The sequence below is a fragment of the Dermacentor albipictus genome, chromosome 6 (genome assembly GCF_038994185.2).
Source record: "Dermacentor albipictus isolate Rhodes 1998 colony chromosome 6, USDA_Dalb.pri_finalv2, whole genome shotgun sequence".
Classification (NCBI taxonomy): domain Eukaryota; kingdom Metazoa; phylum Arthropoda; class Arachnida; order Ixodida; family Ixodidae; genus Dermacentor; species Dermacentor albipictus.
This window is the reverse complement of record NC_091826.1, coordinates 41,909,339-41,924,122: the sequence shown is the minus strand read 5'-3', so window position 1 is coordinate 41,924,122 and position 14,784 is coordinate 41,909,339. Positions and strand designations below refer to the sequence as shown.

Below are 14,784 nucleotides of genomic sequence, written 5' to 3'. Positions count from 1 at the left end.
GAGAATGACAATTCATGCACGGATGTCTTTAAGTATCGTTCTTCTAAGTGCCGACGGCTTTTACGGCATTGTACATTTATTGTTTTTGACGAAATGCTATCTTATAAGTGCTACAAAATGCAGTGTTCATACTCACGCGCAGAAATCTATTGCATTCATGCGTTTACAGAGATAAGAGTGCTTGAATGTTTAAGAGAAAGCGTAGCAAATAAGGTTTCGAGAGCAAAAGAAGCCAGAAGCATATGAATATCATTAACTATGTACATGCCATACACGTGGTAGCTAAACAATCGTGGTGCAGGGATTGTATTGAGTAATGTTTTTAGGTAGTACTATGACAAATGTATGATTGTATGACGTCTGACGGCGCAAGGCACTTTTGAAAGGCGTTAGTTATTCACGCATTGAGTACAGGCACGGACAATAATGTCCGGGATGGTAGGAGCACCTGGATAATGATGATTTATTGGCGGCCCCTTGGAAAGGAGGCAGTGACAAATAGTTACCTAGAGTAGGCGAAACTACCGCAAGCAACATCTACCGGCAGCAGCTATAGCTTACAAGGATTGCAGCCATGTAACATCGGGCCGCCAGCATTGAAACCCCAGATCGTTGCCTTCGTCTTTACAGAGGCACACGTTCCGGGTCCTTCCAGTTGGCTCCAGAAGGATTTTTTTTTCTTTTTTTGCAGACAGCCCTTGAAACACGCCCGTTGTTTAAAGAGAGAGCGTATATCATTCGTGAGTTGTTTAAAAGACGCGCCACTGGTGCTGCAGGGGGGAACCTGGCGCTAATTTTCGAGGTTGCTCGTGGATGTTCCAGTAGGAACGTGCTCCAGCAGCTTGCAGAATTTCGATAAATTTGAACACCACGCGAGAGCGTCTGCAGGGAGTTACCGCTGACTGGCATTTTGCTGGCTGGCATTTTGCCGCGCCTGTAGGTCACCGTCTCGTACTGGCCTCACAGGCAGCGTGAAAATTGTAATTTGCAGGCGTAGGTAGGGGAGTGGTTAGCTTCGTCACATATTCCGTCAGTGGGGTTTGGGGCGGCGCTGTCACTGAGAGGCATCATTGCCAATGAACGCTGCTCAAGTGCATTTAAACCTTTGTATATTATAGTTGAATGTAACAGTGCCCCGTCCAGTGGCACTGCAGCAGTAGACGCTGGTGGAGAGGGTAAAGAGGACGATTCTTCTAGAGAAGAGCGCTTCATGCACATTCGGTTGACTTCACGTATTTTAGAACTTAATGGCCGGGAAGTGTGTCTCAAGAATGTGATAGTGGCTACGTACATTTAGTACCTTCATTAGCTCCTTATTCTGCGGCCTCTAATACAATATACAGTCTCCGTCATACTTAACCTGAATGCACGTTAAGAGCAGTTTTGTTGCTCATGCGGACGTTGTGGAAGGCTTCTGGTTGCGGGGTGTTTTCCAGTTGTGGTGCGGTTCATGGTTGCGGAGAATGCAAGTTTAATGTGTCTTAGTGAAAATGCGTTTTGATATTTCGGCCGCACAACTCACGTTTTTTGAAATTGAGCTGTGACGTATATATCATGATGGTTCATATTAAGTCTGGCGGTGACTGTAGAGTCTTTCAAGAATGACTAAAGACCGAAAAAATGGCTGCGGCTTAGCTAAGGTTAAGCCCAGGATGCGAAGCATATTAACCTTTATTTTAACGCGACAGCGTTAAGGAGCTCGTGTCGCAGAAAAGCCGGTGTCGTCGGCGTCGGCTCAGGCCTGCGGCGCTTGCTCAGGCGCACATTTCGTTGTCGCGCCGAACGCTGCGTTGCTCGACGCTCACCGCGTCCGATGCGGGGGGCGACGCCGCGAGCAACGGCGCGAGTTGGAGCCCCGTTTCTCCTCTGTCATGACGTCACGATGTCACGTGGTATTGAAGGCGACACCGCCTCGCCTGAGGAGCTGGGTTGAGCTCTAGTAATATGCTTCGCATAAAAAAATTGGGCAGGTTTTCGTTATCGCTTGACTTCCGTAGTACCAGTGAGAAAAGCCTCCCTTCCTGCTCCGCAATGCGCCTAGGCACAACGACATGATCTTGCGGAAAAAAAACCGTATAAATGAGTTACCCCGCTGTACTGGAACGACAAGCGACGGCAGACGTCGCAAAGGCCCCACCACTTTCAAACGTCTACGATATACTGCACATGCAACTGTGTCCCTTAATAAAAAGCGTTGCCTCGGGAGCTCTTTTGGAACCACTTTGAAATGAAAGAAAATTGCTTGGCGTACAGTATAGCATGTTCGATAACGTTCCGTGCGTTTCAATATATGTATATATACAGTAAATTATTGTGTACATATAAATATACTTGCACCAGCGCTCATGCACCCGCCTGAATAAGGCGCCACAATCGCGCATTGAACTCGTAGCCATGTGTGCTGAACGGGGGAGCGGGACAGACACCTAGCCATCGCGAGGGTTCTTCCCTCTGCTCGCTTACGTCGCAGGTCCTCCATGTTGTTCGTCCAGTTGTCGGTCGTGGTTGTGGCGCTGGCGGTTGCCGCTACCATCGCCCTGGTGTACGCGCTGCGTGACGCCGAGGTGCAGAATCAGATTAGCACTCGACCCTGGGACGACGACAGCGGAAGCGACGCAGTTGGCGGCGACGAACTCACATTCGGGCCCGGCGCGATCTGGCTCCACAACGCCGACATCGAGGACCAAGGCCGTCGGGCCACTCGCAAAGCGGACGACGCCAACGAAGAGGGACGAGCCAAGCCGGCTTCCGGTTCTTCTCCATCCACCGGAAGCGCTGGAAAGCGTGGACCCTCACAGTCCGAAAGCAGGCACACTGCTCCCAGTTCGCCAGTTGGTTCCGGAGTTGTATGGCTAGAGGATGAAACGTTAGGGCAAGTACGGCCGGAGGGATTTGCTCCAGAACCACAGGGTCGAGCTTCTGAACTGGACGGAGAACGCCGACGCCATTCTGTGTCACCCGACGACAACAGAGGTTCTGGAGTGGCGAAGAGCAGAGACAGCTCTTCGTCGACTGTTCTAGGTAAAAACGCAAACAAGGGGACCTTCGCGAAGAACGGCAGAAACGTGAAGCGACTGAACCGAAAGGCTGTCTTAAGAAAACAAGGTGTCATGGGACTTTTGAACAACTGAGACAACGTGACGCTAGTCTGCAGCCGAACACGGGCCTCGCTGTCAATTGTCCTGTGCACTTTCTCGCGAAATTTTTTGGCTACGGATAGAACTTTTGTTCTCTGCAAACTTATGTTTTCTAATAAGAGTGCTTACACTGCACGTGCTTAACGCTGGTGCTTGAGCCTACACATTTTTGTTTGTTTTTCAAAAAGAGTAGTGAACACATTTCGAAGTCCAAATAACTTGCCAGATTGATTGCTTTCGATAACACGCATCATCTACTGAATATCAACAGTGAATGTCGCTTGAAACAAACTTAAGATAACGTTTATAATAGGTGCGCACTCAAGAACCGCCAAGCGCAGCACCTCACGACATTGGTGTCAACAACGTGGATTTGTAAACTTCCCAGAGCATAACAGCAGCGCTACGTCATACGTTTGTGTTGGTTACCCGGCTCCTTATGTGTGCTCTTGCCCATCACACAACCTAGCTCTACATTGCCGCACTTCCACTCTTCATCGGTTGTTAGTCATAGCGGGATGCCCTCCGTTTCATTTCTACAGTTCTTGTAGCGCGCGTTGAGATGTCCCACACCTATATGCGGTGACTGGCTCCGCACGAAACGCGAGTAAGGTACAATGTCGAGTGCATACGGCATCGTGTAGTTCTGCCCAACGCATTCAGAGCTGGGTACCGTCATTCATAGAGAATTAAAATAGATGGGAAAGGCAAGGAGGCCAACAGGTACACATCGAGTTTGCTACCTTGCACTGGAGAAGGTTTAAGGGGAGACAGAAAGATCTAAAAAAAAGAAAAAAAGTATACACATATGGAAAGGGTGTCAAAGGGAAACAAGGAAAATCACACACACACACACACACACACACACACACACACACACGCACGCACACGCACACGCACACGCACACGCACACGCACACACACACACACACACACACACACACACACACACACACGCACGCACACACACGCGCGCGCACGCAGAGACGCACACACACACACACGCACACACAGGAACGCAGGCGTGTCAGAGTCATTGCAGCAGGTCGCTTCATCGGGAAAATTTCAGTAGCGCCTTCACCGCCTTCTGGTGTGGAGGTCACGTTTGCCGGCAGCCAAGATTGTCTCCTCAGAAAGTGGCTGGTCATCGAGGTGTGCCAACACCGTCACGAGCGGCTGTCTCTGCGAAATGCCCTCAGGGACAATGACATAGGATATGTTCGATTGTTTCCACCCTGCCGCAACTATTACAGGCAGCAGCACTGTCAGTCATTCCGATGCGGCAAGCAAATGCATTCGTGAAAGACACTCCTAGCCATAGTCAGCAGAGAACTGTTGCCTCGGTTCGGGATAGTCTAGATAGAATGCGTAGTAGCACGGAAGGGTTTCCCCTCCATCACCCTACACGGCAGAAGTGGACGGAGTTCGGGCGAGCCACTGGACTTCAAGCGTGGACACTGTTGATGAGCAGCCGAATTTCCAGAGTAGATATAAAAAAACTTATGCTTGCTCCTGCTTTGCCTTATTGAAAATATACAGAAAGATCTCAATTTACTCTCTCTGTGGTTCATATAATACACGGCACCCGTTCTCGCCTGTTTTAAGAAAAAAATGTCATTTGCCTTTTTATCCGGGGAGGCCAGCTGGTCTCCAGTCGGTGCTAGCGTCAACCTGTGTCGCCTCCAATCGGCTGCTGCTAGAAGTAAATCAGTCACTACATCAGGGTTGCCAAGTGGGAAGGTAGGTAGGTTTGAAGATTCCTACGCACCTAAAAGTATTGCGATGGCTCTCGTCTGCACATAATTGTCGCTGCTGGACGACGAAATAAAGATGACGACGCGGTAGGCGAGGACATTAGGCGGCACACGTGTATACGTAGATGAAGAAAATCTAGCAACCACAAATCTCGCACGCCAGCGTTCGCATCATAGTTATTGCGTGATCGCATGGCCACCCGACCATTCACGAACCTTCTGTCGCCTCTCGTTGCTCTCTGAAATTGAAACTTTGGCTAATCCCTATAATTAAAGCTCTAGATAATAAACCGTTGCGTGATAAAACAAACTAGTATTTCTGTCATGATAACTGGCTCGTGAGGTACTTATCACAGCCGAAAGGAGAAGACATAAAATTATTGCGCCAGTGCTCCTCTAATAACACTCGGTTGCTCATATCGCGTCAGAAGAAGCACTGTTCGCGTTTGCAGTTTGTATTGAAGTTTTCACAGAATAGACACCGCAATCTGATAATGGGATAAGTGAACAACCATGCCAAACGTACTGTCAACTAAAAAGTTTACTGGCCAAGCTATCTCAGAAAATGCTGAATTTCTGAGCAGCCTGTAGCGGCAGCCAGTACAACCATACGTACATCACAATGTTGCTGGCAAGCACTAGTGGAGGCTGTAAAAACGATTACTAGCTTGGGTTGTGAGACTGGTGGAGGTATTCAGCTTTTCCTCAAATCCTGTGGTCCGTAAACTTTGCTCCGTCAAAAAAAAATAATAACACGATGCGCGATACGCAGTATCATCATACCTGCATGATCAAGGTGTGTTCTGACAGCAGGATTTGATGGGATACCTAATTTTCTACTAGCACATATTGTTTTACGAAACGAAAAAAACTAAAGGTGTTAGGAGGTGTGCGTGCTTGCAGTCTAAAGTATCAGCGTTTCTTTCTTGTTTTTGTGAGCTACTGGATTTCAAATACACCTAAACGGCAAACATTGCGAAGGACCCGCCGATAGCGATTGTACTTCGTTAAATTGCGGAATTCAATAATGGGTTGGACTGAATTTCTTCCAGTTAACATTTTTACTAATTTCCTTTAAAACACAATGTTTCAGACAGCTATCCTTCGCTTCATAACTTCCTTAATACTTTCTAAGTCCATGTTACCTTATCACCACTGGAATACCACACCGTGCATTTGACGTGACGCTGTGGTGTAACCAATGGGATTTTACACTTCAGCGTCTTATGCCAGCTCATGCTCTATTAGAAACTCCGTAGTGGGGAGCTGTGGTTTTATTTCGATCGTCTGGTTTTGTTTAACGCCTACACAACGAATGACACCGGAACATTTTCACAACCTGCCATCCCCAGAACAACGCCACCGCGAGCAGAAACCGAAGCAGCGACTAGCAGCACACCTCATTTCCAGGTGGCTGCACTAATCTGTAACGCTACAATTAGGGCGTCTTACATCGCCCCAACCGTTGCCTTGGTGCGTTCAACCTCAGCAATCAAACAGTCATACTTCACAAGGAAACTTCAGCGCATTCGCAGCGCTTATGCCCAATTCTATTTTAGGACTAGGTCTTCTTCGCTGACTTCACGGGGATTTATCGTATCAGGGAAGTGGGTATCTATTAACCACTTCCAGAAAAATTAACGGCCTCTTCGCTCCTCGAAAGTGTCGTAGCGAGTCGCAAAAGGTATGAGAATGCAGGTCTCAACGAGCGTAAATCGAGAATTAGTCGCAGAGTAAGTCAAATTAATGGTACGGGCATACCTAGCGTCAGTAGAGTTGAGTATTATCCACTTTGTGCCAGAGACTATATTTCTCCGCGATCGGCTCACCTACCCTAAACTGAATAACAGGGTTTTACTTGCCAAAACCACGATTTGATTATGAAGCATGCTGCAGTGGGGTACTCCGGAATACCTTGGACCACGAGAGTTTCTTAAACGTGCCCCTAAATCTAACTACATGGGTGTTTTCACGTTTATTCCCCATCGAAATGCGGCCTCCATGGGCGGGAATCTTGCCGCGACTTCGTGCTTGGCCGCCCAACACCGAGCCACTAAGAAACCACGGCCGGTGGCCCAACTAGCCTCTTGGTCAACTAAAAAGGAAGGCATGTCAACCGATGCACAAAGTGTACAGGGCACGGCGAATAGCCAAGGCCCTCGGATTCCTAGGCCGGATGACTTTGCCCGCGTAGAACCAATACTGTCGCGAGCTCGTCTTGATGTCTTCGCATTCTTAGGGTACCAAATTTACTTTCGTTGTCACGCACATCTTCACCCAAGTTGGCGACAGTCTCATTGAAGAGGGCCACAGGCGCAGTGCTTTCACGGAGCAGGTCGATTAAACGCTGGTGTAAGAAGGCATTTATTGAAAAAGTGGCACATATCAACTTCATTTGTGGTGCAACCTGTTAAGTGCGTCGGGTCGCTGTCCCTGAACCATTGTGACGTGGGCTCGATTCCGCTCAGCAAGGGATAAACTTAAGGGATCTTTCTTTCCATCACTGTCACTGGCACATATCTTTCTTTCGGTCATTTGCACATACCTAGTTGCATCAGTTGTCGTCAAATAAGTTCATTGTAGAGCGGCACTCACCTACTGGCACATACCAAGTCACCCAAGTCGGTATCAAAGAGAATCACTGAAGACCGCCACAGACCGAGTCGCACGTACGCACTGCTCCATGTCGGCGTCACGGAGTCTCTTCGAGCAGTTGTGTGTACCTTGTGACGCATCGGTAGTGACGCATATGGGCGTGAAAGAGGTTGGTTGAAGAGCGACACGTATGCATACACTGCCACATACTCAGCGACGCAAGTTAGTCCGGTGGGTGGTTTGGATAACCAGTGACCACGCGCACGGTGTGTTTGTATGCGTGTATGTGTGTGTACACACACACACACACGCCATCGGACTTAGCAACGCAACACCAACTCCCCTCCCCCTCCCCAATTCCCCCCCCCCCCCAAGGTGGTTAAATAATTTTGTAGGTCGGTGCCAGCTCATACCTTTGCGTTTATTGCTCAAGCAACGCGACAGCATATCCAGCGCGTTCTTTTTTTCTTTTACAGCGAAGCTGTTAAGGGCTACTTTCCCCACTACCGTGTCCGCCTCCAGAAAAAAAACCGGAGATATTGCAATGCAGGTCTGGCCCGCGGCGGAAGCGAAGCAGGCTTTAGGCACTCCTCATGCATCAGCCGATCCCGAAGATAGTATAATATAGGGCTCACCCACGGTGGAGGTGAACCAGGCGTTCAGCACTCCCCACACGTGGGCCGATCCCGAAGATAGAACAATGCCGGGCCGACCGGCGGCGGAGGAGCAGTTCGAAATTAAAAGGGGCCCACATGCATTGCTTCCTAGTCATCCTTCTTCACAGAAATGAAGGGCACTGAGTATTCTTTTTGAACGTTTGCCTTGACGTTCTCCTATGAGTTTAAATTATCTTTGTAAGTAATCCCCAAGCATATTACTTATGTGAGTTGCGGAATCGCCACATGCTCATAATGATGAGGCAGAAAAGCCGGATTTGACAATGCAATGACAAGCAGTGAACATCTACTAGTGATAAGAAAGGAAGTCCATCAAGACAAGACTCGATATCACACAAATAAGAGCAGAGGGTATTGATGTTCCACGAAGAATAAGAAAACGTAATTTCCATGTCCTGAAGATGTTGTTGACCTGTCTGATGAAGTGCGAAATATCCCGAATTATTAAACGAAAGCGGAGCAAGAACTGTTACATTTGACATCCCTCTGGTTTATTTATATATACACCAGAGGTAACGTCATCCTAAGTTCAAAAGATTTATTTTAAAGCTTGGAACTCCTGAACAGTGAGCGCTTCTGTGGCCCTACGTGGTTAGATATTAGTGTAGCCATGCGGATTCGCTCATTTCTTTAAACCTGCCGTGTATGTAATGTTCAGTACTTTCCATATGTTATCATCCTGGTAGCACGGAGCCATCATTGTGACTAAAATGTTCGTATCGTCTTTTGTGCCAATGAACGTTTAATGAAGAGGACAATACCGGTGGGGCCAGAACATCTTACCAATCAAAAATCAGAAGGTCGCCACACCAACGCAGCTTTCTACTCGTTGAAGGTGAAGTGCTTTTAAACATGGCACATACCCACCGTCTCTGCCAATTGCAACAGTTGTCGTCTTTCTCGGTTGTACGAGCCACGCACGTAGTCAACCTGGCACGAGGTGGCGCAAACACCACAGAAAAAAGGCAAAAGAAGAGGTGGATTCAAATTGCGCTTGTGCAAGCAGCGGTCCTCCTGCGAAGCCTCGCTCAGAGCAAGCTGCAACATGGTAAGAGACACTCGCAGTGGAGCTTGCGCGATATCTCGTGGCAATGATGTGGCACGTAACCGGACGGGATCTTGATCGAGAAATAGGATTGAAGAGGTCCTTGCGTTCGCTGGCATAGTGTACAGCCCGAGTAACTGTCGCCAGAGCAGAGAAAGCTACTGATCGCGTCAGCCAAAGAAACAAGACAACCATGAGGGATTTTCCGTTACCCGCCTCTGGTTCACGCGATTATTAATGGAAACATTGCAGTAGGATTAGGAGCGCTCTTTCAGTGAGCAGCGCTATCGGCGAGGTGGACCACACGGCTTGCTCCCGTTTCTAATTATCGACTCTAAATATTTTAAATAAGACTCAGGTAGTCGCTGTAGGCTCGGTCCGCACAGTTATTCTGGATTTGATTTCAAGACAACCGAGGATTAAGTCAAGACGAGCGAAATTATTAATAAAATGCGTGAAACAGGTTAGCCTTAAGAAGGGCCGAATGCTCACGTTTCTGCAACGAAACCTTGTGGTTTAGTTGCGGCAGGTATCTTTAAAGCTCTAATTGGTCACTACATTTTTGCGTCGAACTTACTTTTGCAACGTTACAACGTTCAGACTTGATTACTACCTTTATTTCGAGCTTAACGCTCACACCGCAATTCATCCCACTGAATGGTCTGAAAGCCTCGTCGACCAAACAGTATTACCGCCGCTTCCCGATTGGTTTCAGATGCCTTCTATACGCTGTTCCACTTTCAAGATTTTGTACCCCGCAGCTCAAGAAGAAGACCAGCCAATTGGCCACGGACTTGAACCGCCAGGACGACGAAGCGGAGCCCGAGATGATGGCGCTCACCGACAGCTCGGCCTGTGTCTCAAGCTGGATCGAGGAAGACATACAGGAGACGAGCTGTTCGACCGAGCTAATGTTTCCCAGAGCACCAAAGAAGCACAAAGTGAGGGAACCGAAGCTCGAACAGCACCGACAGCAACGCGGTCGGCGTTCGCGGTCCCCGTCGTCAGTAGCGGAGGTGCCGGAGGGCCTTCGGCACTCGGTCCTGAGTATAAACAGCCCGGGGCCAAAAGGAAGGCGACAGCAGTGGTGAGAACGTGTTGATTTCGTTCCTTCATTATTAGCTCGACTTTGATAGATATCAATAGATATCAATAGCTTGATATCGACAGCTCGAAACGCATTGGGAGGAGGAATGGGGGACATATTAGGAGGAGAGCTGCGCTCCGAATTTGCTCCGTTCTTGAGACCGTGTCCATGATAACGAGCATGGTAACCAGAAAAAAAAGAAAGCTATTCGCTTTTAGAGACCAGGATTGCAGAGTGCGCGCACATAAGGCACAACAATGAGCGACAAACTGCGGTTCAACACTGTCGAGCGACCCGGAACACCAACGTAGGGAAAAGTGATGGATCGCACCGCACATAATAGCACAACGCCAAGCAGCCCATCGTACGCGGCCGAACTGGGCAGTTCAACGCGCTCAACAAACAAGCCATGCAGCTTGGCTTCTGTGTTCCTTGTCATTTTATTTTGAGATTATTTCACGTAATAGCGTACCATGGCTTTCTTTCACGCATTTCAGATGTGCATCATTAGAGCAATACTTGGTGCGTTTACGCCGTACGTTCGAGGGATGTTTCTTGGTTCATTCAGAGAAGCTTCCTTTTAGAAGAAATTTCAGAGAAATCTGACTCGCTAAAGAAAAAGAAAGCATGCAGTTGGAATAGGAGCCCCCGACACTTAATTAGGCTCGACGACAACCACATCCGCTTTAATAGGTCATACTGTTGTAGGTGGTCCAACGCTGTTCTGATGACGCACATTGCACGAAGATTCAATTCCTTTCGTATCCCCGAACCACTTTCTGCCCAGCTGTTTTCCTTGAGAGGAAGCTGTTACCTAGAAGTCACTTCGAATACACGATGGGAGCGGAAAAATCATGTCCCTTCGGATTCAGAAGACTCGTTTCAACGTATCTAGACGCAGAAATAGAATAAGGGTTACCCATGTGCGGAGAATACGCGCCATCGTAGAAGAGGTGTCCTGCGTGTGAAGGATCGCATGCTGTGGGAAGTGATGGCACTCTGTCGTTCTTCCTGGCCGCCTAGTATGACGGTCGCCTGATGCGTTCGTAACCGCACTGTTGCGAGACCCTTGTCGAGCTGCTATGCCGTTTAGACTTAATGGCTCACCACAGCTTCGCTTATAGCGACTACCACAGAGTGTGGCATCTCTGCGTGATCTAAAAGATGGTAGGAGAAGAAGTGTCCGCACTTCGGGGAGTAGCCCAGCGAAGAAAGCGTTGCTATGCCACTCTCGTCACCGTGTATCACTTCTGTTGTCTTCGTGCCACCGTCGCCGCGCCGTTATGTAATTTCTGGGATTTTACGTGTCAATGCAGGTCTCATAGGAAGTACGCCATAGGGAGGGGGATAATGTGATTATCGTTTACCACATGTCTTTATGTAATGTGACCGAGAGCCTAACTATTCGATTCTGTTTGCATTTCGCTCCTATGCGAATAAGATGAGGGCTACAAAATGCCAAGTAAATTACATTCTTGCTGTGCTAGCGCGAAGTGCCATCTCCGTGCTAAGTTCTTGCCAGAAGGGATTGTATGCGTCATATATTGAGACTATTAAAGGTAAAATGTTCTTATTTACTCTGGAAGCCTTGCTGGTGTTGGCATAAGGTGTTGATCGACCAATTGATCTCAGGCTCCCTAGAAAAAACGCAAGCCATGAGAGACGGGTAAGTGCAAGGCTTCAAATCTTCTGGCCAGCTTGCGTTCTTTCACGTGTGCCTGTCCATATTTAAGCGCACGTTCTATCTGCCCTCTAGAAGTAAGACTACCCAAACGGTACCTCGTACCCAGTTTCATGTGCTAAGCGCATAAGTCATGAACACTCAGTGACAATGCCGAGTGTTGGGCTCTTGCTTACGTCTCGCAGGTACGCCATGTGGTTCGTCCAGGTGTCGGTGGTGGTCGTGGCGCTGATGGTGGCCGCTTCCATCGCCCTGGTGTTCACACTGCGCGACGCCGATGTCCAGGATGAGGAAGGTGCTCGACACTTGGAGGACTACGGCAGTTACTCCATTGCCGATGGGAAAAAAACATTTGATCCCGCCATAAATGCACCCCACAGCGCCCACGGCCAGGGTCAAGGCCCTCAGGCCGAAGGCAGAAAGAACGTGCGAGCAGATGAGCCAGCCACAGTTGTTGTCGGTTCCCCTTCCACAGGAAGCATCGAAAGCGGCGGATCCTCGACGTCCCCAATCGAAGACATTGTGCCGAGTTCACCAGCTTCTGCCGGGGTCATATGGCTAGAAGGCGGAGGTTTCGTGCGAGTGCGTGCGCAGGCTCTTACGTGGCCTCCACCAGATGGCGCTTCAGAACTGGATGGGGGACGCCGACGCCCTCCTGCGTCGGCTGGCGAGAAGGGACGTTCTGTGGTGGTGAGAGGCGCAGACGACTTTTCGTCGTCTTCTCTGGGTGAAGGCAAAGAGGACACGACTTACCCAAGGAGCGGCAGACGCCTGAATCGATTGGACCGAAAGGCTATAGCAAAGAAAAAAGAACTTATGGAGCTCTTGAGAAACTGAAACAACCTCCCGTAGAATTTTGGTTACCGTAGCCCCGCAGTCCATCTTTCCACGCACTTGCTCGCGAAAGTTTTTAGCCATGGATACAGCCAACTTGCTTGTCAACGTGGACTGTTGTCTCTCCAGATAAGAATAAACTTCGCTTTTATTCTTCTGTAAGTGAACGTTTATGCTTATGTTGACATGATTTTTTTTATTCTTGGTATCACTGAGTTACTGTGCTCGTCTTATCAGATACAAAGTTAGTGTTTGCAATTGAATTAAGGTTTAGGCAGAACGCACACTACCATAACGTAAAGGGATATATACGCTAAGTACACAAAAACGAACATTCAATAACTAAGGAAGAGATCATGCAATAGAGCCTTGTGCAACTTCCGGTTCTGAAAAATTACTTAATGGAGATTTCACACACAAGTCAGATACGTGTTTTGAAAGCAGTGCGTTATGTGATGCCAGCGCTGGGTTTGTTGCTGGATGAGTGCGAGCAAACATGAAAAGGTATGTGTGTTTCCTAGGTATTGGATACGTGATTTCTCGGCTCTGATATTCAATTGCACTGAACACGCCAGGGAACATTTGCGTCCACATGCATGGCAATGGCAGTCGTGGTTTCCTCCGCTTCCACCACTAGGCTAGCCGTGATTGTTGTATGTTCTAGCAGTCCTCCGTTGTGATCACCTACCACCGCAGTCATGAGGTCGCCGCGAGGGTGTCTGGCTGCGTCTGTGTAGACCACTCCATCTTGCGAGCCATAGCGTCGCCAAATGGCTTCACTACGGGCCTGCCGACGGCCCTGATGGAACTCGGGGTCCATGTTGCGGGGTAGAGGTGGGGCATAAATATGCCCCCTGACCTTTCGCGGAATCGTTACGTACTCTGTAATTTCGGGGATAGCCTCGAGACTGAGCTTCCGGAGCACTGTTCGGCCAGCCGGGGTTAGCGAGAGACGACGGACTTGGGCTGTGTGGTGAGCGTCCAAGAGCTCCTCGATCGTGTTATGCATGCCTAAGGCCTCTAGCCTTGCGGTGGCCGCGTGGTCCGGAAGGCCCAAGGCTGCCTTTGTGCTTCGTCGGATCATGGTGTTTAATTTGGCTAAATCTGTGACTGCTAGTTTGACATATGGTGTCGAGTACATGGTTCTGCTGGTTATGTATGCCTGCACAAGTCGAAGCAGATCGCTCTCGCCCATGCCCTGGTGCCGATTAGCCACCCGGCGAATGAGCTGCAGTGTGTAGTTGGTCGCCCTCTGGAGTTTCTTACGACGAGGAAGGTGAGGAATTTTGCGCGGCACACGTGTGTAAGTAGCTGGAGAAAATCTAGCAACAACAAATCTCGCACGCCAGCGCTAGCGCCACAGTTATTGCTCGATCGCGCGACCAGCTGTGTTACGAACCTTCTGTCTGCTCTCGTTGCTCTCTGAAATCGAAACTTTGGGTCATCGCTAGGAATAGAGCTCTAGTTAACAAAGTACCGCGTGCTAAAATAAACTAGTATTTGTGCCTTGATAACTGGTTGGTTGGCTACTTATTACAACCGAAAGAAAAAGACAAAATTATTGTGCTAGTGCTTCTCTAATAACCCTCGGTTGCTCATATCGTGTCAGAAGAAACATTGTTGGCGTTTGCAACTTGTACTGAAGCTTTCACAGAATAGACACCGCGATCTGATAATGGAATAAGTAAACAACTATGCCAAACCTACAGTAAACTAAAAAGGTTACGGACCATGGTATCTCAGAAAATGTTTAATTTCCGAGCAGCCTGTAGCAGCAGCCATTGAAACCGTACATCACAATGCTGCTGACATGCACTAGTGGAGGCATCGAATACCAGGTTGGGTTGTGAAAACTCATACTAGGTTGGGTTGTGAGACTGGTAGAGGTACTCAGCTTTTCCTCAAATCCTGTGGTCAGTAAACTTTCCTGAGACGGAGAAATTTAAGGGATCTTTCTTCCCGTCATTGTCATTC

At 48.6% G+C, this 14,784-nt stretch overlaps 3 protein-coding genes across 4 annotated transcripts in view; 2 read left to right on the top strand and 1 right to left on the bottom strand.

Moving 5' to 3' along the window:
• Nucleotides 1-14,784, bottom strand: part of LOC135920722 (adhesion G protein-coupled receptor E1-like) — a 506,714-nt gene that overhangs the window by 279,708 nt on the left and 212,222 nt on the right. The window lies entirely within an intron of this gene.
• LOC135920752 (uncharacterized) overlaps nt 1-14,784 on the top strand; it is a 30,433-nt gene that overhangs the window by 1,949 nt on the left and 13,700 nt on the right. The window contains exon 3 of one of the 2 annotated variants that reach the window (XM_065454995.1): nt 2,471-3,301. The exons of the other annotated variant lie outside the window; for it this stretch is intronic. Coding sequence (XP_065311067.1) covers nt 2,471-3,131 — 661 coding nt within the window. The 3' untranslated portion in view covers nt 3,132-3,301. Of the gene's footprint in view, nt 1-2,470; nt 3,302-14,784 lie in introns of those variants that run through there. 2 annotated transcript variants of the gene reach the window in all.
• Nucleotides 9,120-12,955, top strand: LOC135920740 (uncharacterized). The gene is made up of 3 exons (XM_065454979.1): nt 9,120-9,211; nt 9,970-10,295; nt 12,162-12,955. The coding sequence occupies exons 1-3, from the start codon at nt 9,209-9,211 to the stop codon at nt 12,811-12,813; spliced, it is 981 nt and encodes a 326-aa protein (XP_065311051.1). The 5' UTR covers nt 9,120-9,208; the 3' UTR covers nt 12,814-12,955.

Bases quoted from the DNA above. Each gene is read 5' to 3' on its own strand.
- LOC135920740 (XM_065454979.1), top strand. The intron at 10,296-12,161 runs GTGAGAACGTGT...TACGTCTCGCAG, and splicing joins AAAGGAAGGCGACAGCAGTG to GTACGCCATGTGGTTCGTCC.